Source organism: Pelophylax lessonae (genome assembly GCF_965119305.1).
Source record: "Pelophylax lessonae genome assembly, chromosome: 8".
NCBI classification, from domain to species: domain Eukaryota; kingdom Metazoa; phylum Chordata; class Amphibia; order Anura; family Ranidae; genus Pelophylax; species Pelophylax lessonae.
In genome coordinates, this window is record NC_138775.1 from 262,340,880 (window position 1) to 262,362,251 (window position 21,372).

At 52.1% G+C, this 21,372-nt stretch overlaps 1 protein-coding gene across 2 annotated transcripts in view; it reads left to right on the forward strand.

The window, feature by feature from the left end:
• Positions 1-21,372, forward strand: part of ZZZ3 (zinc finger ZZ-type containing 3) — a 146,770-nt gene that overhangs the window by 18,134 nt on the left and 107,264 nt on the right. Inside the window, exons 1-2 of one of the 2 annotated variants that reach the window (XM_082265145.1) lie at positions 1,300-1,394; positions 18,063-19,591. In XM_082265145.1, the coding sequence (XP_082121271.1) occupies positions 18,114-19,591 (1,478 nt within the window). In that variant the 5' untranslated portion in view covers positions 1,300-1,394; positions 18,063-18,113. Of the gene's footprint in view, positions 1-1,299; positions 1,395-18,062; positions 19,592-21,372 lie in introns of those variants that run through there. The other variant, XM_082265144.1, reaches the window with a different exon arrangement.

The window sequence follows — 21,372 nt, forward strand, 5'->3', positions numbered from 1 at the left end:
CACAGTGTACAGAGTGGTACTGTTGTGGAGGATATGTTGTATAGCACAGTGTACAGGGCGGTGCTGTTGTGGAGGATATGTTGTATTGCACAGTGTACAGGGAGGTGCGGTTGTGGAGGATATGTTGTATAGCACAGTGTACAGGGAGGTGCGGTTGTGGAGGATATGTTATATAGCACAGTGTACAGAGTGGTACGGTTGTGGAGGATATGTTGTATAGCACAGTGTACAGGGCTGTGCTGTTGTTGAGGATATGTTGTATAGCACAGTGTACAGGGAGATGCGGTTGTGGGGGATATGTTGTATAGCACAGTGTACAGAGTGGTACGGTTGTGGAGGATATGTTGTATAGCACAGTGTACAGAGTGGTACGGTTGTGGAGGATATGTTGTATAGCACAGTGTACAGAGTGGTACGGTTGTGGAGGATATGTTGTATTGCATAGTGTACAGGGCTGTGCTGTTGTGGAGGATATGTTGTATAGCACAGTGTACAGGGAGGTGCGGTTGTGGGGGATATGTTGTATAGCACAGTGTACATCTTATGGGGATATGTTGTATAGCACACGTTGGATCGGACATTTCTGTCCATCCGTGTGTGTCCCATAGACATGGAGCCCCGGGGAGAATTTTGATGCTCTGTGGGCGGTGCGCTGCCCGTGCGTTGCGCTCTGTAGGCGGTGCGCTGCCCGTGCGTGGCGCTCTGTGGGCGTTGCACTGCCTGTGCGTGGCGCTCTGTGGGCGTTGCACTGCCTGTGGGTAGCGCTCTGTTGGCGTTGGCGCTTTCCGTGCGTGGCGCTCTGTGGGCAGTGCGCTGCCTGCGCTTGGCGCTCTGTGGGCGGTGCGCTCTCCGTGCGTGGCGCTCTTTGGGCGTTGCCCCGGGTCTCTCTCTGGGTATTGCTCTCTATCTTGCACACTCTCCCTGTGGCAAATCTTGGAGTCTCCCTATATATTACACATTGTACAAATCTCTGTATATATTTCTCGCTCTCTCTATATTGCACTCCGTGTGTGTGTGTGTGTGTGTGTGTGTGTGTGTGTGTGTGTGTGTGTGTGTATCGCTCTCTCTATATTGCACTCCCTCTGTATATGTAGAACCTCCTCCCTTCCATGTTCCCAGGCTCTACTCATTGTTGATATTCTCCCGCCCGCTCACGTGTTGGATGCTCGAGCAGGTGCAGCCCCGCCCTCCGGGTGGGCGTGTTTCGCCCGGAAAGACCGTGGCAGGTCTGGCATGTGTGGTTGTCCCCGTTGGTGGGCGGGGTGGAGAGTCACGCCCCCTCCTTGTTGGTGGGATTGTTGTTGCTAGGTGCGCGCGCCGCCGCCATATCTCTCGCGAGAGAGCACACATCTCGCGGGAATGTGCGGGGAGACATGTCCGGGGAGAGAGGCGAGGTGAGAGCGGGACCGGGATGATGAGCAGGAGGAGGGAGGGGCGCGGGGGTTGCGCACTGTGGGCGGGGGGAGGGTGTGCACTGCCTGACGGGTCACACGAGGGACAGGACCTGCCTGTGGGGAGGGAGCAGCTGGGGGCGTGGTCTATGCGGGCTGTGGGAGGGGCTTATTGGTCTGCACATGGGGGTGGGTGCGTTGTTGCTGGAAAGTTGGAGCTAGAGCAGGAAGAGAGGAGATGACATTACTGGTGAAGGGGAGGTCTGTACTGGGGGGGGGAGGGACTGTAGGTGGGGGAAGGTACATTCCCCAAGGGGTGGGTCTACAGGTTGGGGAGGTTACATACCCCCAAGGGGCGGAACTACAGGTGGGGGAGGGAACATACTCCCAAGGGGTGGATCTACAGGTGGGGGAGGGAACATACTCCCAAGGGGCGGGTATGCAGGTTGGGGGGGGCAACATACCCCCCAGGGGGCGGGTTTACAGGTGGGGGAGGTATCATACCCCCCAGGGGGCGGGTTTACAGGTGGGGGAGGTATCATACCCCCCAGGGGCGGGTCTACAGGTGGGGGAGGTATCATACCCCCCAGGGGGTGGGTTTACAGGTGGGGGGAGGTATCATACCCCCAGGGGGCGGGTTTACAGGTGGGGGGAGGTATCATACCCCCAGGGGGCAGGTTTACAGGTGGGGGGAGGTATCATACCCCCAGGGGGCGGGTCTACAGGTGGGGGAGGTATCATACCCCCCAGAGGCGGGTCTACAGGTGGGGGATGAAACATCCCCCCCCCCCGGGGGGCGGGTCTACAGGTGGGGGATGAAACATCCCCCCCTCCGGGGGGCGGGTCTACAGGTGGGGGATGAAACATCCCCCCCTCCGGGGGGCGGGTCTACAGGTGGGGGATGAAACATCCCCCCCGGGGGGCGGGTCTACAGGTGGGGGATGAAACATCCCCCCGGGGGGCGGGTCTACAGGTGGGGGAGGTAGCATACCCCCCCAGGGGTCTAGTCTACATGCCCCCCCCCAGGGGGCTGGTCTACAGGTGGGGGAGGTAACATGCTTCCCCCAGGGGGCTAGTCTACATGCCCCCCCCAGGGGGCTAGTCTTCATGACCCCCCCTCCCCCCGGGGGCTAGTCTACAGGTGGGGGAGGTAACATTCCCCCCCAGGGGGGCTGGTCTACGGGTGGGGGAGGTAACATACCCCCCAGGGGGGCTGGTCTACGGTTGGGCGGGCAACATACCCCCCAGGGAGGCTGGTCTACAGGTGGGGGAGGTAACATGCTTCCCCCAGGGGGCTGGTCTACAGGTAGGGGAGGTAGCATACCCCTCCAGGGGTCTGGTCTACAGGTAGGGGAGGTAGCATACCCCCCCAGGGGTCTAGTCTACATGCCCCCCCCCCCCAGGGGGCTGGTCTACAGGTGGGGGAGGTAACATGCCCCCCCCCAGGGGGCTAGTCTACATGCCCCCCCCCAGGGGGCTAGTCTTCATGACCCCCCCCCGGGGGCTAGTCTACAGGTGGGGGAGGTAACATTCCCCCCCAGGGGGGCTGGTCTACGGGTGGGGAGGTAACATACCCCCCAGGGAGGCTGGTCTACAGGTGGGGGAGGTAACATGCTTCCCACAGGGGGCTGGTCTACAGGTGGGGGAGGTAACATGCCCCCCCAGGGGGCTACTCTTCATGACCCCCCCAGGGGGCTAGTCTACAGGTGGGGAGGTAACATACCCCCCAGGGGGGCTGGTCTACGGATGGGGGAGGTAACATAACCCCCAGGGAGGCTGGTCTACAGGTGGGGGAGGGAACATGCTTCCCCCAGGGGGCTGGTCTACAGGTGGGGGAGGTAACATGCTTCCCCCAGGGGGCTGGTCTACAGGTAGGGGAGGTAGCATACCGCCCCAGGGGTCTGGTCTACAGGTAGGGGAGGTAGCATACTCCCCCAGGGGTCTAGTCTACATGCCCCCCCCCCCAGGGGGCTGGTCTACAGGTGGGGGAGGTAACCTACCCCCCCAGAGGGGCTGGTCTACAGGTGGGGGAGGTAACCTACCCCCCCAGAGGGGCTGGTCTACAGGTGGGGGAGGTAACCTACCCCCCCCAGGGGGGCTGGTCTACAGGTGGGGGAGGTAACATACCCCTAGGGAGGCTGGTCTACAGGTGGGGGAGGGTACATACCCCAGAGGCCTGGTCTGCAGGGAGGGAGTTACATACCCCAGGGGGTGCAGGTCTACAGGTGGGAGAGGTTACATACCCCAGGGGGCGGGTCTACGGGTGGCAGGGTTACAGACCCAGGGGGTGGGTCTACAGGTAGGGGAATTTACATACCCCAGGGGGTGGGTCTACAGGTAGGGGAATTTACATACCCCAGGGGGTGGGTCTACGTGTTGGAGAGGTTACATACCCCAGGGGGGTGGGTTTACATGTAGGGGAGATTACATACCCCAGGGGGCACGGGTCTACAGGTGGGGGAGGTTACATATGCCAGGGAGCGTGGATCTACAGGTGGGGAGGTTAAATACCCCAGGGGGCCCGGGTCTACAGGTGGGGAAGGTTACATACACCAGGGAGTGTGCCTAAAGATGGGGGGGGGGGCACATACCCCAGGAGGAGGGTATTTGGTTGGGGCAGGTGACATATCCCAGGGGAGGAGCTCTGGGTTGTGGAGGGCACATACCCCAGAAGGAGGGTATTTGGTTGGGGCAGGTGACATATCCCAGGGGAGGAGCTCTGGGTTGGGGAGGGCACATACCCCAAGAGGAGGAACTTTGGTGGGGTATGTGGCATATCCCAGGGATGGAGCTCTGGGTAGGGGAGGGCACATACCCCAGGAGGAGGGACTTTGGGTGGGGTATGTGGCATATCCCAGGGATGGAGCTCTGGGTAGGGGAGGGCACATACTCCAGGAGGAGGGACTTTGGGTGGGGTATGTGGCATATCCCAGGGATGGAGCTCTGGGTTGGGAAGGGCACATACCCCAGAAAGAAGGGGCTTCGGGAGTGGGATATGTGACATATCCCAGGAGAGGAGTTGTGGGCGGGAAGGCTAGGTACACCAGGGGGAGGGTATGTGGGTGGGGAAGGTTACATACTTTTAATTGGCAGAGGAGGTTATATTTCTATGGGAATGTAGCCTACCCCATACATATGTTGGAAAGTCTATGAGTGGGAGGGATTACATGTGCTAGGGGGAGGGCCTAATGGAAGGAGAGGCTACATACTTCAGAGGGCGGGTCTAAAGGGGGAGGAGAGATTTACATACCCCCCCCCCCCCCCCTCAGGAAAGGGGCTTTGGGCGAGGTAGGCCTTGTACCCCAAGGGGAGGGTCTGTGGGTGTGGTAGGTTATATACCCTAAGGATAGAGGATCTATTGGCAGAGTAGGTTACATTTCTTTGGAGGAAGGGCTGCATAACCCATTCGTGAGACTATGCCTTGGGGCTATGGGAGAGAGAGATTACATATTCCATGGGGAGGGGAGGCTACATACTGTATGAGTGGGGTGGCTGTATGGAGAGGAGGTTACATAGCCCAGTGTAGGTGAATGTGCAAGGTTACATACACTAGGGGGGAGGGGGGGGGTGATTCTACAGGATACTTACCCTCAGGAGGACAGTCTATGGGCTAGGGAGCTTACATTTGCTAAGGGAAGAGTTTGTAAACTAGTGAGGTTATAAATCCCTAGGGATGCTAAAGGGGGATGGTCTGTGTTTCTGCATGCCAGAGTGGTAAGGTCTCTGAGTGGGGGCCACCGGGGCAGGGGAGGGGTTTGAGCATGGGAAAGGTGGCAAATGAGTGGCAGAGACCACATAGCTCCAGGGTCGGGTCCTTTACCGGAAATATTCTACATTGGGTTGGGATTGTGTAGGAAGGGCATCTCTTACCTGGGAATAGTAATTATCAATGGGTGGGGGGGGGGGGTGTCATACCCAGGGAGAGTAGGCTCTATATACGGACGTAATAGCCCCATAGATGATCAGATGGGGTTGGGAGGGGGTATAAATACAGAGCAAAGGGTGGCAGAAGTAAAACCACCAATGACGTTTAGTCTGTTGACCTGTACTGCCAGAATGATAGTGTCACATGTATTGCTGGAGGTGTCCTGTGCTCACTCTCTGCCTCACTTGAATAGCCCTTCCTAGATGTAATCAGAATTAGGGAAGTGACACAATATTGTGCACGCAAAGTATACTTTAAAGGAGTCTGAAAAAGATTTTTTTAAAAAAAGTCCTGATGACTGTACATGGCTAACTCATGTATTGATATTTAGTGTTTGATCCGCACTTTCCATTGTACACACCTTTATCATTAACCACTCTACCCCCAGGCCAGTTCTCACATTTCTCTTATACATGTAACATTCTGCATTTTGTTTGCTAGGAAATAACTTGAAAACCCCAAACATATATATTTTTAAAGCGGAGCCCCTAGAGCACATGTCAGACACAAGGCCTGGGGGCCCAATTCGGCCCTCCAGGCCATTTTATGCAGCCAAGGGCTTTTTTTTTTCCCCAGAAGGTGGTGGAACTCTATTCCTCCACCTCCTGGCTCTCACCATCTGCTCCCCCCCGCTCACCACTATCACTTGTAAACACAGAAGCCTTCTGTGTTTACAAGGACAGCTTTCCTCTTGGAGGCTCACGGCTCTTACATATAACTGCCTGCCCTGCATGCACTGATGGCAGGGACAGATGACGACCAATGATCTCCCTGCAAGTACACAGTACACTCCTTAAAGCGGAGTTCCAGCCTAACCGCCCACTCACCTTTCCCACGGTCCAGCGATGCGCCATCTTCTCCCTCTCTGCTCTGCGGCGCCGGCATCACTGATGTGGGCACCCGGCTGTGACAGTTTGCGGCTTCACAGCCGGGTACGCACTGCGCATGCGCGAGTTGCGCTATGCGTCGTGATTGGCTGGCAATCTTCTGGGACCTCTGACATGTCCCAAAAGATTGCAGGGAGGGAGGGAAAGAGGAGAACTTCCGCTCAGGGCGCTCCGAGCGGAAGTGGGAGCGGGTACCTGTCAAAACTAGGTACCCGCCCCCCCCAAAAAAATAACATGCCAAATGTGGCATGTCAGGGGGTTAGGACTATTTAAAGCAGAAGTTCCACTTTTGGGTGGAACTCCGCTTTAACTCTGCACTCTGTACACAGTACACTCCTTAACTCTGCACTCTGTACACAGTACACTCCTTAACTCTGCACTCTGTACACAGTACACTCCTTAACTCTGCACTCTGTACACAGTACACTCCTTAACTCTGCACTCTGTACACAGTACACTCCTTAACCACTTCTGGGCCGGAAGAATTTGTCCCCTAAATGCCCAGGCCATATTTTGCAATTCGGCACTGCGCTACTTTAACGGACAATTGTGCGGTCGTGCGACGCTGTACCTAAAATAAAATTGGTGTCATTTTTCCCCCACAAATAGAGCTTTCTTTTGCTGGTATTTGATCACCTGTTGCGATCTTTATTTTTTGCGCTATAAACAAAAAAAGAGCGACAATTCTGAAAATAAACCAATATTTTTCACATTCTGCTATATAACATTCCCCCCCCCAAAAAAAAAAGTAAAAATCTAAATCTTTTAACATTTTAGACCAATTTGTTTTCTGCTACATATTTTTGGTAAAAAAAAAATCGCAATAAGCGTATTTTGATTGGTTTGCGCAAAAGTTATCGCGTCTATTAACTACGGGAAAGATTTGTCATTTTTTATTTTTTTTTCTAGTAATGGCAGCGATTTGCTATTTTTCTAGTAGGACTGCGACATTGCAGCGGACAGATCGGACCCCTGACTGACATTTATGACACTTTTGAGGGGATCAGTGAAAATATGCACATGTTACTGTAATAATGGCATTGGCAGAGAAGGGGTTTACCATGTGGGTAATCAAGGGTTTAATTGTGAGCCTAGGGGAGTGATTCTAACTGGGGGGGGGGGGGGCGTGGCTTCTGAGATGACCATAGAGACGTGATCCTATATAATAATAATAATCAGTGCTATAAATATGCACTGTTACTGTAAAAATAACACTAGCAGGGAAGGGGTTAACCCAGGGGTGATCAAAGGGTTAAGTGTGAGCCTAGGGGAGAGTTTTCTAACTCTGATGGGGAGATACTTCTGGACTCAACACAGAGACCTGTGACCCTAAATAGGAGGATCACAGGCTCTCTGTGATCATTCTAAAGAGAACAACAGTCTGCTGTGTTTACAAGTTAATTTTTTAAATTTAAATACAAAGTGTATTTTTTCCCCAAAAAACTGCATTTGAAAGACTTCTGCGCAAATACAGTGTGACATAAAAGATTGCAATGATCACCATTTTGTTCTCTAGGGCCTCTGCAAAAAAAAAAAAAAAAAAAAAAAAATCGTCTGTCTGTCTGTCTGTCTGTCTGTCTGTCTGTCTGTCTGTCTGTCTGTCTGTCTGTCTGTCTGTCTGTCTGTCTGTCTGTCTGTCTGTCTGTCTATCTATCTATGTGTTTGGGGGGGGGGGGGGGGGGTTCTAAGTAATTTACTAGCAAAAAATACTGATTTCAACTTGTAAGTGTCAGAAGAAGGCCTAGTCTTTAAGTAGTTAAACTGACTTCAGACTGAAATTCATCCCTTTTGATCTAAATAAAAGAATCAAATGATACAATGTTTCTATTTATTGCTCAGGCTGAGCAATGTTGATAAACATTTGGCTGCTATTTATTATTTATTTTTTGGCAGCTCTGAGCAGAGAATGGCACTGCAAGGAATCTGAGCACTGAATCCCTTGTGACAGTAATAGGCCGTGACAGGTACTCTTTATGGTAGGGATCTGGGGTTTAAAAAGACCCCAAATCCCTCCCCTGCAGTTCAAAGTATTCAAAACGCCCAATTTGTTTTTGAATACTTTAGATTTGTAAATCTGGTGCCGATGGCTGCCGAGTAAACTGGAAATGACGTTGTGGCGCCGCTTCCGGGTTACTACATCGGATACCCGATCAAAGCTAATTCTAGCGAAGGTGGGGGGACGTCCCCTGCTGCTGCTTGTAATAAAAGCCGAGCGGCTGCTTAGCCACATCGGTTGTTAGCCAACCGTCGGCTCTAAAAAAACGGTACCGGGTTGATGCCTACAGCTGCAACGTAATCCCGGTACAACCACTTCAGCAAAATGATGTACAGGTACGGGATTTTTCTGCAAGTTGTTAATTTACATTGTCTCTTCTCTTTCTGTTTATGGATGATGGCACTGTAATTTATTTTAATAAAAAAAAGAATATCGAAGTACCTTTTTTTTCCTAATCGATATACAGCTGTCACATGACCCAGCTCTTTCCCAGCCTGTCTGCAGGGAAACTTAAGAAGGAGGATCTAGTCTTCTGCTACTGGTTACCTGTTTAAATGAAAAAATAATAAGCCTTTTGGATACAGAGTAAAAACTAATCTCAATAAATGGTTTTATATCATCATAGGATCATTCAAAAGTATTGGGACGCCAGTCTTTACACGCACATGAATTTTAATGGCATCCCAGACTAAGTCCGTAGGGCTCAATATTGAGTTGGCCAACTCTTTGCAGCTATAACAGCTTCAACTCTTCTAGGAAGGCTGTCCATAAGGTTTAGGAGAGTGTCTGGGAATGTTTGAGCATTCTTCCAGAAGCGCGTTTGCGAGGTCAAGCACTTATGTTGGATGAGAAGGCCTGGCTCGCAGTCTCCGCTCTAATTTATTCCAAGCGTGTTCTATCGGGTTGAGGTCAGGACTCTGTGCAGGCCAATCAAGTTCCTCCACCCCAAACTCTTTATGGATCTTGCTTTGTGCACCGGTGTGCAGTCATGTTGGAACAGGAAGGGGCCATCCCCAAACTGTTCTCACAAAGTTGGGAGCATGAAATTGTCCAAAATGTCTTGGCATGCTGATGCCTTAAAAGTTCCCTTCACTGTAACTAAGGGGACAAGACACTGATAGTAAGACTGCTATATACTGTCGATGAGAAAAGGTATTTAGCAGTTTATAGTTACTAAAATAATTGCATTGCCATGATACGTGTACTGTGGGAGACCAGCTATAGTAAATGCAGGGCCCTGGGTTTAGTAACCCTTTAAAACATTGAATAGTTATATAGGTAGACTTTAGGGCTCTGCATATGGGAGGGGTCTGTGCTTCACTATGGGAGGCCAATGGTTCCCTTGGGCTAAAAACATTTTTTATTTCGGTCATTGACGGACACCGCTCTTGCTCTTCTTAACCATTGACTTATACTGCCCCCTACAGGAGTAGGACACTAGGAAGAAAAAAAACTCTGGCTACGCCTGTGGGCAGTCCCAGGTGATATACTCCCTCTCTCTGCTATAGGTACTCAGTTTTTTCTACCTAGTTCCTTGCTGGGATCTCTGGTCCTGGTAACATTTTTTTCTTTTTAGATAGATTTTTTTCTCCTGGTTTTTCCCTGTGAGATCTACAGACAACTGCTGGACTGGGTGACAGGCTGGATAATCTAGATTCAGTGGTCACCCCAGTCTGGCCAGCGAGCACATGTAGACCCCCTGCACCATGCTAGGTCAGCCACGTCATAGCCCCACCGGCGAGGGCTGGACTGCAAGTTAAACCCCTAGGTGGCATATGACCAGGTCTCGGCCAGAGTCGCAGTGTTCCTCCTGGCTGACAGCCCCCCATTTCGATGGCTTGGGGTTCTGTCTGGGGTGGTGCCGCCTGGTTCCTGGTATGGTGAGTAGCGGTCCCCCCTCTACCCTGGAGGGTTTTGGGGTGGACGTGGGCCCCTACATGGGACGGTCAGACTCCTGGGTTCCCCTCCTTCCTGTTAGGAATCCTCCTCATCGGTCTGGTGGTCCCTGTGGGCCAAAAACCCCTCCATCCGCCCCCCCTCTTCACTGACGCTGGGGCTGTGGGGTGGCCTGGTCCACTGCCTAGGGGGGCAGGTTGCTGCGCTGCCGCCAGTCTGCTGTGGGGGGTGGGGTCTATACCTGTTGGGGGCTCCTGCCAGGGCCACCTCTTCCTGCCTGTGCCGATTTCTGAGGCCTAAGGATCCCTCCTGGGTCCCTGGGAGCCTCGTGGGGCTGCCATTTTCTTGTAGCCTGTGTGCTCAATGCACGGCGCCATGTTTGTGTAGTCCGGCGATTGTTTGCCATTGAAAATAGCGGCGGCCATGACAATGGAGCCCTCTGGGTGATGATTTTGGCGGTGGAAACCCCTTCTCTTCTATTGGTGCTGACTACTGGCTTCTTTCATTTCCTGATCGCCGCACGTGCAGTGCAGATTCTCCTAGTGGTTGTGGTGCCTGGTTTCTACTGGGTGGTGAATCTGGTGGGGGTCCTCTTCCTCTCTGCTGAGGATCGATTAGGTGCTCTGTTACTGGCAACCGAGTGGTGCTGCTGCAGCGGTGGGGGTGTCCCTTAGCAATGTTTTACCCTTTTTTGTGGGGTCCCCCTGGTGACTCATGGAGTCTTTGGAGCACATCTCCCCACCTGATCCCCTCTCTCTGAGGCTACAGGGCCCTCTGGGTCCCATCCATCCACCGATGCACTGACAGTGGTCCTGGAGTCCTTTGTGTCCCGGGTGAAGGTGGTTTCTGGGCGACAGGCTGGCAAAAAGCGTCCCCCCCCCACCCCACGCCTTCCCCCTGCCTCATCTGTCTGCAACCACGTACGAAAAAGCGCTGGTTGACGCACTGATTGTAGCTGCGCGTAAGACCTTAAAGATGGAGGACGCAGGTTCCATTTGGCACTCAAGCCATCTAGAGTGGAAAAGGTGTTCCCTTTCCCCTCCTATTTTTACAGAATTGTCACTAAAGAGTGGGGACGACCAAAGCATCCCCTTGGGGTCCTTAAGCGATTTACTAGGCGATACCCCTATGAGGAGTCCCTTTTTAAGAAGTGAACTGTTCCACTGGTAGTGGACCCTCCGATTTCCGGATTAAATAAGGCAACCATGATTCCGTTTGAAGAGTCCCTGGCCTTTAAGGACCCAGCTGACAGGAAGGCGGAGGCTGTGGCCAGCATTATGTACACCATGGCTGGTTCGGCAATGAGGCCATTACAACCATTGCCCTGGTGTCGCACACTCTGACCGAATGGGCTATGCTTCCTCTCAGGGAGAACCTGCTGTCCCAAGGACCAATCTTCCATCCTACTTCAGTCGCTGGCTTTGTCGGCTTGGCTGTTGAACACCAGGTGCTGATGGATAGAGGTTTGTGTCTCCGTTTGTGATTTCAACGCTGTTAAAAGCTAGGAAATCTACTTGTAGGAAGATCTACCATCATACGTGGAAGAAGTACATTGCGTGGTGATAAGTTGGTTCTTCGCCCCTGTCCGTCATCCCTTCCTCAACTTGTCTCTGATTTTCATTTGAATGAAGACATTGTGTTGCCTTCCCTGAGTCTTTTAGGAAGTCAGACTCACTATTTGTGCTCACGGATTGGCCTCAGACTGAGTTGTCTGTTTTCCTCTACGACCATTTCCAGATGGATTAGACAGACGGTAATTCAGGCCTATTCCATCAGGGGTCGGGTTCCTCCTTCCCCTGTCAATGCGCATTCTATTTTGGCGCTCAGTGCCTCCTGGGCCTTCATTAGACATCAGTGATGCAGGTTCGCAAGGCATCCAATTGGTCGTCGGTGCACACATTCATGAAGTTCTAAAAAAGTGGATGTTTTGGCATCTGCAGATGCTTCCTTTGGCCGCAAGGTTTTGCAGGCTGCTGTTAAGAGGACCTGGTCCTCTTTGAGGGTGTATTGTTTTTTCTCTTACGTCCTCCGACAGTCGCCGCCTCTTCATATTCGTCACATATGGGGTATTAGACTTTGCTCCGAAGGAGTAGCTAGGCAACAGAATATGTTAACAATAAAGCTTTAACATATCCCACCCTCAAGGGGTGGTCCCCTCAGTCAATACCCTCCTACTTCCTGCAACCATATCTCAGTTTTAATGTCTAGCTTGTCAGGAGTGGCTGGCTCTCTCTGTGCTGGGACTTTTTGTCCCAGACTCTTTCTTCTTTTTAATATTTTGTTTGAGTTTTCTCTCTACCTTTACTTAGCTGTTATTTTTGTCAGCATTAGTTAGTTCTTCGGACGAAGAGGATCATGCGGACTGGGTCTCGGGCTGATCCCCCTGGTCGCAGGTCGTGGGTCAGTGGCTTCCCAGTCTGCCATCGAGCGTTCAGCCAGGTAACGCTCCTGGCACAGTGAACGACCCATCCCTGTTCGGTGCAGGGATGATTGGTGAGGTGGCTACCTCACCGGACGCTGTGCGGTTTCTTAACCTCCATTATGTGCGTCTTGAATTGCGACTCTCCCTGCCTCATGTGCAGCGGCTTGTTCGCCTGTGCGGGTTCCCCACGCCATGTGAGGTAAGTGTATTTATGTGGGGACCTGTCTGTCTGGGGGGGTCTCAGTCTGGGACTGTGTAACCTGCCTTTAATCACACTGCTTGTCTCCCTATCTCTCGGCTGCATGCTGTGGGCTGCAAGGGGGGGGGGGGGGGAGCTGTATGACACTGTGTGTGTCAGGCTGGGCAGTGTGAGGAGCTGTGTGCTGTGGGGCATGTTTTTTCTTGGCATGTTTGGGCATATACAGCGATCGCTGCGGCGATCTAACATGTATCCTTATATTGGGATGTAATGTGTGTGTTTTTTATGCACTGTGGAGCGGCGTTTTCGGCGCCAAACGACGCCATTTTACCGGCGCCCGCTCCGGCCGCATGGTTTACATGCACGGCGGCCATTTTCTTGTAGCCTCCATAGGCTTACATAGAGCGCCCTGGCAGCATCGCTTCCTCTCTCCTGGAACACCGATCGAGAGCAGCGGGGTCTCCTCAGGTTTTATCCTTCTGTTCTTGTTATCCATTGCCTGTACTCAGTTTGTATATTCCCTGTGGGGGTCTCATTGTGCCTGAGTGTGGTGCGGTGGGCTGCGCTTGCCGCGCTTGCTAAAAGGGGGCAGTTAACCCTTGGTTGTCTGGCATTACTGGGGCAATGGATTCTCAGGAGGGCAAAGCCACTGCGATTCCTGCAGAGGGTTCCCCTGTTTTCCGTGATGCCACGGATAGGAGACTGGAGTCTCTTGCCCGTCATACTTATTCTGTTACGGGCTCTATGCTTAAGGCTCTGTTTGCTTCTCTCATGGCGGCCCAGGCGATCGCAAGTTGGACGCAGATGCTTAGGCGCGTCCTAGTGGCCGATTCGGCCTCGGCGGCGACCCTGGATATGGTGGATCAGATCCACCAGGGTGTCATGTATCTGTGTGATGCGGACCTGGACTTGATTCCGTTGGCTGCACGTGTGCACAGCGTGGCGGTGTTGTCTCGCCGCTTGGTTTGGTTGAAATGTTGGTCGGTGGACCAATCTTCACGTAAGACCTTAGCCAATCTACCTTATGATGGGTCTCGCCTTTTTGGGGAGTCCCTGGATGTGTTGATTAAGGGGATCACCGGGGGTAAGAGCACTCTCTTGCCCCATTTCCCCAAGGCTAAGGGGGCTTCTGGGAAGAAGCATGCAAATTTTCGGCCCCCTCAGGGGTCCTTTCGTGCCTTTCGGCCGCACTACAAGGGCAAACCGTTCAAAGGCCAAGGCTCTCAGAAGAAGCCCTGGTCTGGGAAACAGAAGTCCGGCCAATCCGGACCGGCTGCCCATAACAGTTCGGCCTGAAGGGGCGCCCTCACCCAGTTTTGGGGTGGGGGGACGCTTGCTCGGTTTTCTTCAGCCCTGGTTGGCCCGTGTGCGGGACAGATGGGTTCTGGAAATCGTTCGATCTGGTTACAAGATCGAGTTTCTCTCTCGGCCGGAGAGCAGATTTTTTCCCTCAAATCTTCAACTGTCTCCAGAGCGCCTGCGGGATCTGCACCTGGCGGTGCGGGACCTGAGGGCTCAGGGAGTGGTGGTTCCGGTGCCTCGTCGGGACAGATTTCGGGGGTTTTATTCCAGTCTGTTCACCGTGCCCAGGAAGGAGGGCAAGGTTCGTCCGATTCTGGACTTGAAGGCTCTGAACCGCTCTGTGCGGGTTCGCAAGTTCCGCATGGAATCCCTGCGCTCGGTGGTGGCTGCCCTGGTTCCGGGGGAATTCATGGCCTCCATCGATTTGAAGGATGCGTACCTTCACATCCCCATATTCGAGGGTCATCAGAGATACCTTCGATTTGCCATTGCGGAGGATCACTACCAGTTCGTGGCGTTGCCCTTTGGTCTCGGCTCCGCGGGTCTTCACCAAGGTGCTTGCACCGGTTCTGGCATTATTGAGGGCCCAGGGCATTTCTGTCCTGGGGTATCTGGACGACATTCTGGTTCGGTCTGCGACCAGACAGGGTCTGGAGAAGGACCTGTCTGTCACAATGCAAACTCTGCAGGAGTTTGGTTGGACGATAAATGTTCCAAAGTCGACACTGAGTCCGTCGGTTCGTCTCCCCTATCTGGGAATGATACTGGACTCGGTGCAGGCGAAGGTCTTCCTGCCGGAAGACAAACTCAGGACTCTTCAGGAGGAAGTCAGGTCCCTCAGGGACGTTCCACACTCGTCTCTGCGGACGTGTATGAGATGTCTGGGATTGATGGTCTCGGCCTTCGAGGCGATTCCTTTCGCGCAGTTTCACACGCGGGGTCTCCAAGCGGAGATCCTGTCCAAGTGGGACGGGCGACCTCAATCTCTGGATCTTCAGATCTCGTTGAGTCATCGCACCAGGGAAAACCTTCTGTGGTGGCTCCAGTCCCCGTTGGTGTCCGGGGGCAAGTCGTTTCGTCCGATCTCGTGGACGATAATCACCACGGATGCCAGCCTGTCGGGCTGGGGTGGTGTTCTGGGCGTTCTGTCCGCCCAGGGGACCTGGTCGGAGGGGGAGTCTTCCCTCCCGATCAACATTCTGGAATTGCGTGCGATAAGGCTCTGTCTTCATCGCTGGACGGACCGGCTGCAGGGCTGCCCGGTTCGGGTGCAGACGGACAATGCCACGGCGGTGGCCTACATCAACCACCAAGGGGGCACCAGGAGTGCCCGAGCGGCTCGAGAAGTGGCCGACATTCTGTCTTGGGCCGAGACTCATGTCCCGGCGATAACGGCGGTTCACATTCCGGGAGTGGAGAACTGGCAGGCGGACTATCTGAGTCGCCAGACCCTGGATCAGGGGGAATGGTCTCTCCACCCGGCTGTCTTCCAGATGTTGTGCGCGAAGTGGGGTCTTCCAGATGTGGACCTGTTCGCGTCTCGCCTCAACTACAAGGTGAAGAGGTTCGTGGCAAGGACGCGCGACCCTCGGGCAGACGCGTCGGACGCGTTAGTGGCCCCGTGGCATCAGTACAGGCTGATGTACGCGTTTCCACCGATTCAGTTGCTGTCCAGGTTCCTTCGCAGGTTACACTCGGAACGCAGCACGGTGATTCTTGTGGCACCGGACTGGCCTCGCCGGTCCTGGTACGCAGACCTCGTGAATCTGGCGGTCGACGCCCCTTGGCGTCTGCCTCTTCGAGACGATCTACTGTCTCAAGGACCGATTTACCATCCTGCTTTACAGTCGCTGGCTTTGACGGCCTGGCTGTTGAGACCGAGGTCCTGAAGGAGAAGGGTCTCTCTCCAGAGGTCGTTCATACTTTGATCAACGCGAGGAAGTCTTCCTCGGGGAGGGTTTATTACCGTACTTGGAAGGCCTATTTTGCCTGGTGTGAGTCCAGGGGGTTTTCACCCCGCACGTACTCGGTTTCCCGTGTGCTGTCTTTCCTTCAGACGGGTGTCGATCAGCGTTTGGCGCTGGCTACGATAAAGGGTCAGGTGTCTGCGCTGGCCGTTCTGTTTCAACGTCCCGTGGCTTCCAACTCCTTGGTTGGCACTTTTATTCAGGGTGTGCGGCATCTGGTTCCTCCTAGGAGGGATCCTTTGCCTCCTTGGGACTTGAATCTTGTTCTATCTGTGTTACAACGTGCTCCTTTTGAACAGATCAGGGAGATCTCGTTGTCTATGTTGTCCAAAAAGGTCGCCTTTTTGGTGGCGATCACTTCGGCTCGCAGAGTGTCGGAACTGGCGGCTTTGTCCTGCAAGTCTCCGTACCTGGTTGTTCATTTGGATAAGGTGGTCTTGCGACCTAATCCTTCTTTTCTGCCGAAACGAGTTTCGGAATTCCATCTTAACGAGGATATTGTTTTGCCTTCGTTGTGCACGAAGCCTAAACATCCAAAGGAGGTGAGATTGCACTCTCTGGATGTTGTTCGGGCGATAAGGGTTTACCTTAAATCGACTGAGTCTTTTCGTAGGACGGACTCCTTGTTTGTTCTTCCAGAGGGTCCTCGGAAGGGCATGGCGGCTTCGGCCTCTACCATCGCCAAATGGATCAGGCAGACCATTGAACAGGCCTATGCCTTGCAGGGGAAGGTTCCCCCTGTGCCTGTGAAGGCGCACTCTACTAGATCTCTGAGTACGTCTTGGGCCTGCCGTCATGGGGCTTCTGTAGCCCAGGTGTGTAAGGCGGCGACTTGGTCGACCGTGCACACTTTCACAAAATTCTACAAAGTAGATGTTCAGGCATCGGCGGATGGTTCCTTTGGCCGCAAGGTTCTTAGTGCGGCTGTTCCATAGGGTCCCTTGTTGGGGACTCCTGACTGTTGGGATAGTTTTTTGTATCCCCTGGTTTTTTTGTCTTTTCCTGGGTTGTTGCTCCTGTTGAGCACTTATTTTTGCTGTTGCCCAGCTGGTTTCCTTCCTTTGGTAAGGTTCCTTTCTTTGATGTGGAGACTGCGTTGCCTTTCGGCGCGGATGCGTTTCCCACCCCTCATGTTTGCACTGCTTTGGGACGTCCCCATATGTGACGAATATGAAGAGCGGCGACTGTCGGAGGACGTAAGAGAAAACTGAATTTTTGTAAAATCTTACCTGTAAAATTCCTTTCTCTGAGTCCTCCGACAGTCGCCGCCCCCGCCCCTCTTTTGGGGTTTGAATGTATACTCTACTGCTATTCCACTAAAACTGAGATATGGTTGCAGGAAGTAGGAGGGTATTGACTGAGGGGACCACCCCTTGAGGGTGGGATATGTTAAAGCTTTATTGTTAACATATTCTGTTGCCTAGCTACTCCTTCGGAGCAAAGTCTAATACCCCATATGTGACGAATATGAAGAGGCGGCGACTGTCGGAGGACTCAGAGAAAGGAATTTTACAGGTAAGATTTTACAAAAATTCCGTTTTTCAGATGAGCTCCTGTTTACCTGGTTGGCTATAGTTAGCCTTGGGAGTTTATTTTCGCTGATCCCACCCCTCATGTTTAACACTGCTTCGGGACGTCCCAATGGTTAAGAAGATCAGGAGCTGTATCCATCAATGATCGAAAGAGAAAATGGGATTTTTGCCTTGCCGTAAAATCCATTTCTCTGATGTTCATTGACAGACACAGCACCCACCCTTCTGTGGAGTTGTAATTCTTCTGACCCTGCTTGTAACCGAGAGAGGGCGTATACCCCCTGGAACTTCTCATAGGCGTAGCCAGACTTTTTTTTCTGCCTAGTGTCCTACTCCTGTAGGGGGCAGTATAACCCAAAGGTTAAGAAAGTCAGGAGCTGTGTCCATCAATGAACATCAGAGAAATGGATTTTACAGTAAGTCAAGTCAGGTTTTGTTTTTTTTTTGTTTTTTTAATAAGGGTTTAGCTGACTAAATTGCTTTGATAAACTGTACAAGGCAAAATTACGTCCCACATTGACTTTCACTTTCTTTGCTTTTTTCAGGGTTCCCAATGAGAGGATCATGTCGATCTCACGATTTGGGTGATCCATAGTATGGCTGCTTCCCGTTCGACTCGCGTCACAAGATCTACTGTGGGATTAAACGGGCTTGATGAAAACTTCTGTGGTCGCACCCTGAGAAACCGCAGCATCGCTCACCCTGACGAGGTGGTCCCCCCGGTGCTCTTGAGGTCTAGGTCTCCTAAGAAAAGGCCAGAACCTGTTCAGATCCAAAAGGGAAGCCTCAACAAGGGTAGCGAACTCAAACAGCCAAGCCCTCGGGAGTCTTGGGTAAGCCCAAGAAAAAGAGGCCTGTCTATTTCAGAAAAGGACGGTTTTGACAAAGACAGTGTGGAAAACCGTGACAAAAAATCGTCGGGAGCTTTGTCACCTGTGTTGAAGAAAATTAAGCGCTACCTTCGTTCTGAGGAACCGAGCAGCCCGGAGGAAGAATTGTCCGGTACATTTCACAAGGAGCCCTCGGAAAGGAGGCACTCTGAATCTGACCATGAAACAGACACACCCACTTCTAAACGAGCTAATCGATATCTTTTACTGGATGATAGTAACCAAAGGGAAATCAAAACCGACACGGAGTCTGAGGAAACTGTAAAAAAATCCTTACCTGATGGGGACGCGTTTAACCATCAGATTGTTAACGGTATTGACATAGAGACTGCTGCTGTAAATTGTAATAACTGTCCTTCAGATGGGAGTGTTAAACAGAATAACGCTAGTACGGTCACCTCCCCGAAGGAGTTGAACTTATCAGAGAATGGGAGTTCGCTGGCTCCTTGCTCTGCACCCACTAACAGAGAGACAGACAGTCTTTCAGACCATAATGTGCCTTGCACGCACTCCGAGGAACAGGCAGACAAACAGGACCATGATTTAAACAACTGCCTACCTATCGATCACGTCAATCAGACCAATGAATCAACAGGCGTTTCCTGCACGGAAGCCCTACTGATCGTGCGGGACTCTGAGGAGGAACTTGACGTTGTAGGCGATGGCAATTCCAAGGAACAAGCTGCTCAATCCCCAAACAGTGTACCTAACCCCAATCAGGACAAGCCTGTATGTGGCGGGGATTTCCCCATGTCTGAGGCAGCAGAGGGGCCCTCGCTTGAGCTGTGCTTTTCCGACACTCAAGAACATAGATATACTTTAAGAACTTCACCAAGGAAGCTTGCATCTGTCAAGGACAGCTCATCCAAAAATGCCTCTCCATGTGGGGAGAACGGACAGGCCGAGGAGAGTTCCAATGAGGGTGGTAGATTTACCTCTGCTGTTAACGGAACCGTAACAACCGCTGAAGAGGTGGCTTCCAGCGACAAAAAGCAGACGTGTTCTTCTGGTTCTTCTGCAAAGTGTTTGCAGGATAAGCCGGCTGCCTGCGCCTCCTCCAGCGCGGAGTGTACGGCGCTCCCCACCAAAGAGAGGGGCAGCGTGCAACCTGCAGAGGAGGAAGAGGATGAGCCCGACGTGTACTTCTTCGAGTCCGATCACGTCGCTTTGAAACACAACAAAGAGTATGTGTAACCATGGTAACCTTGATTTCTGCTATTCACTTCTGTGTTCATTGTCTCTTTGAGCCGAAGGTTTGTTGCATGTTTACAAATGTAGATGTCACTTAACAGCGGAGCTCTGCGACCGTTCCAAGCACTTAGTGGATTATGTGTCTCGTTTTCCAAAGGTCACAGCGTTTTGACAAATGTGCAACACCCATACAGATACCGGGTATTACGTTATCTGAATGTAAACACACAGCTCAGCTCACATTGCAGAAGCTTATGGTTCACCCCTAATTTCCTCACGAGTCCAGATACTGTGCAATTTGGTAGCTTTACGTTTCCACCTTTAGTTGTCAAACCTGCTAAGATTTCAGGTTAGAGGGGTTACAAACCTCTAAAATGAAAAATGAAGGGCCATCCATTTATAGTGTGTACTTCCCTCTATCTATAGCACTAAGCCCCGGTTCACACCATAACCCACGTGTGGATCTCACAATAAACGCACTGCATTGCGCCAAAGAAAAACAGGGACCTTTTTTGGAGCTGTATCGCAACCAGATTGTTTTGTACCATGCAATCCAATGCAGGCAAACCGCACTTCATTTGTTGTGCGTTTGGGGTGTCATTAAAGGAGAAGTATAGCCAAAGCACGTTTGGCTGTACTGTTCCTGTGGATCACAGGAGTGCTGTTCGTTCTGCACTCCTGTGAACTGTTGTCAGTTGACAGCGGGTTGAAGCCTGCTGTTGAATGACATCACAGTGCCGGTCCAGGCTCAGGCAAGATCCAGACAATGAAGTCGGGATCCGCCCACATGCCTGGACTGGCACCCTGCTCAGCCACTCAGTGAGCTATTGAGCGTTCCTGCCCCCTCCACAGCCCAGCGCTCCAGTGAGCGCAGGGGGGCTGAGCTGGAGACTGACAGTCACCAGCATAACGGAGCGATCTGTGGTGTTTGATCGCTAATTTCTGATGCTGCATCCACCTAGGTAAGTATAAATCTGCAAAAAAAGGAAAAAATCTCTTCACTTTGTATCGATACCCAGAGTGGATTGCAAACACAGTGCGATTTCACTGCGGTGTGGGAAACGCACAGGGATCGCTGCCTTTTTCTTCACTGCATATGTGTGAACCTTAGTGTGCTTCCTTTCTGCTTTCTCATTCCTCTATCTGAATGAGTCAGTTCTGACAGTCTGTCGATTCCAGCAATTTTGAAGGTTGTCTGGACCCCCTCCATCACACAGCAGGTGATTGGAAGCTTCAGCTGTGTATGTTTTTCTATGAGACGGTAAAGGGGTGTGTGCCCCTTTCCTCCACTCAGGTCTCAGATTACACTCAGCTCCCTGCTCTATGCTGTGTATTGTGTTATATAGATCTCTCTCACCTGCCTTCTGGAGCAATGGAATGCTGTGAAATATGTGTGCTTTAGGAGGCTGTAGAGAAGAGAGATGCAGATACACAGGTACAACCTATGTAGGAGGATTTGTTTAATTTGTGTATCACCTGAGCCCAGTCACTTCACTGGGTATGTGTAAGGTTTTAAAACCACTTTAAATCTGGACATGCCTTCTGGTGCATGTAGTAATGTAAGGCAGAGTATCGCTATAATAAACTGTAAATGGGATACATCACCTTCTTCAGTTTTGTGCGATGGGGGGCCGGCTCACACCAGATGGTGCACGTTCTCGACAGCCCATTTATTTCAGTGAGCTGCTAAATGTCTGAAATGTGCAAAAAGGCCAGACAGACACAATTTTAATATCGCTATTCCCCAAACTACATGATACTGCTGTATCATACG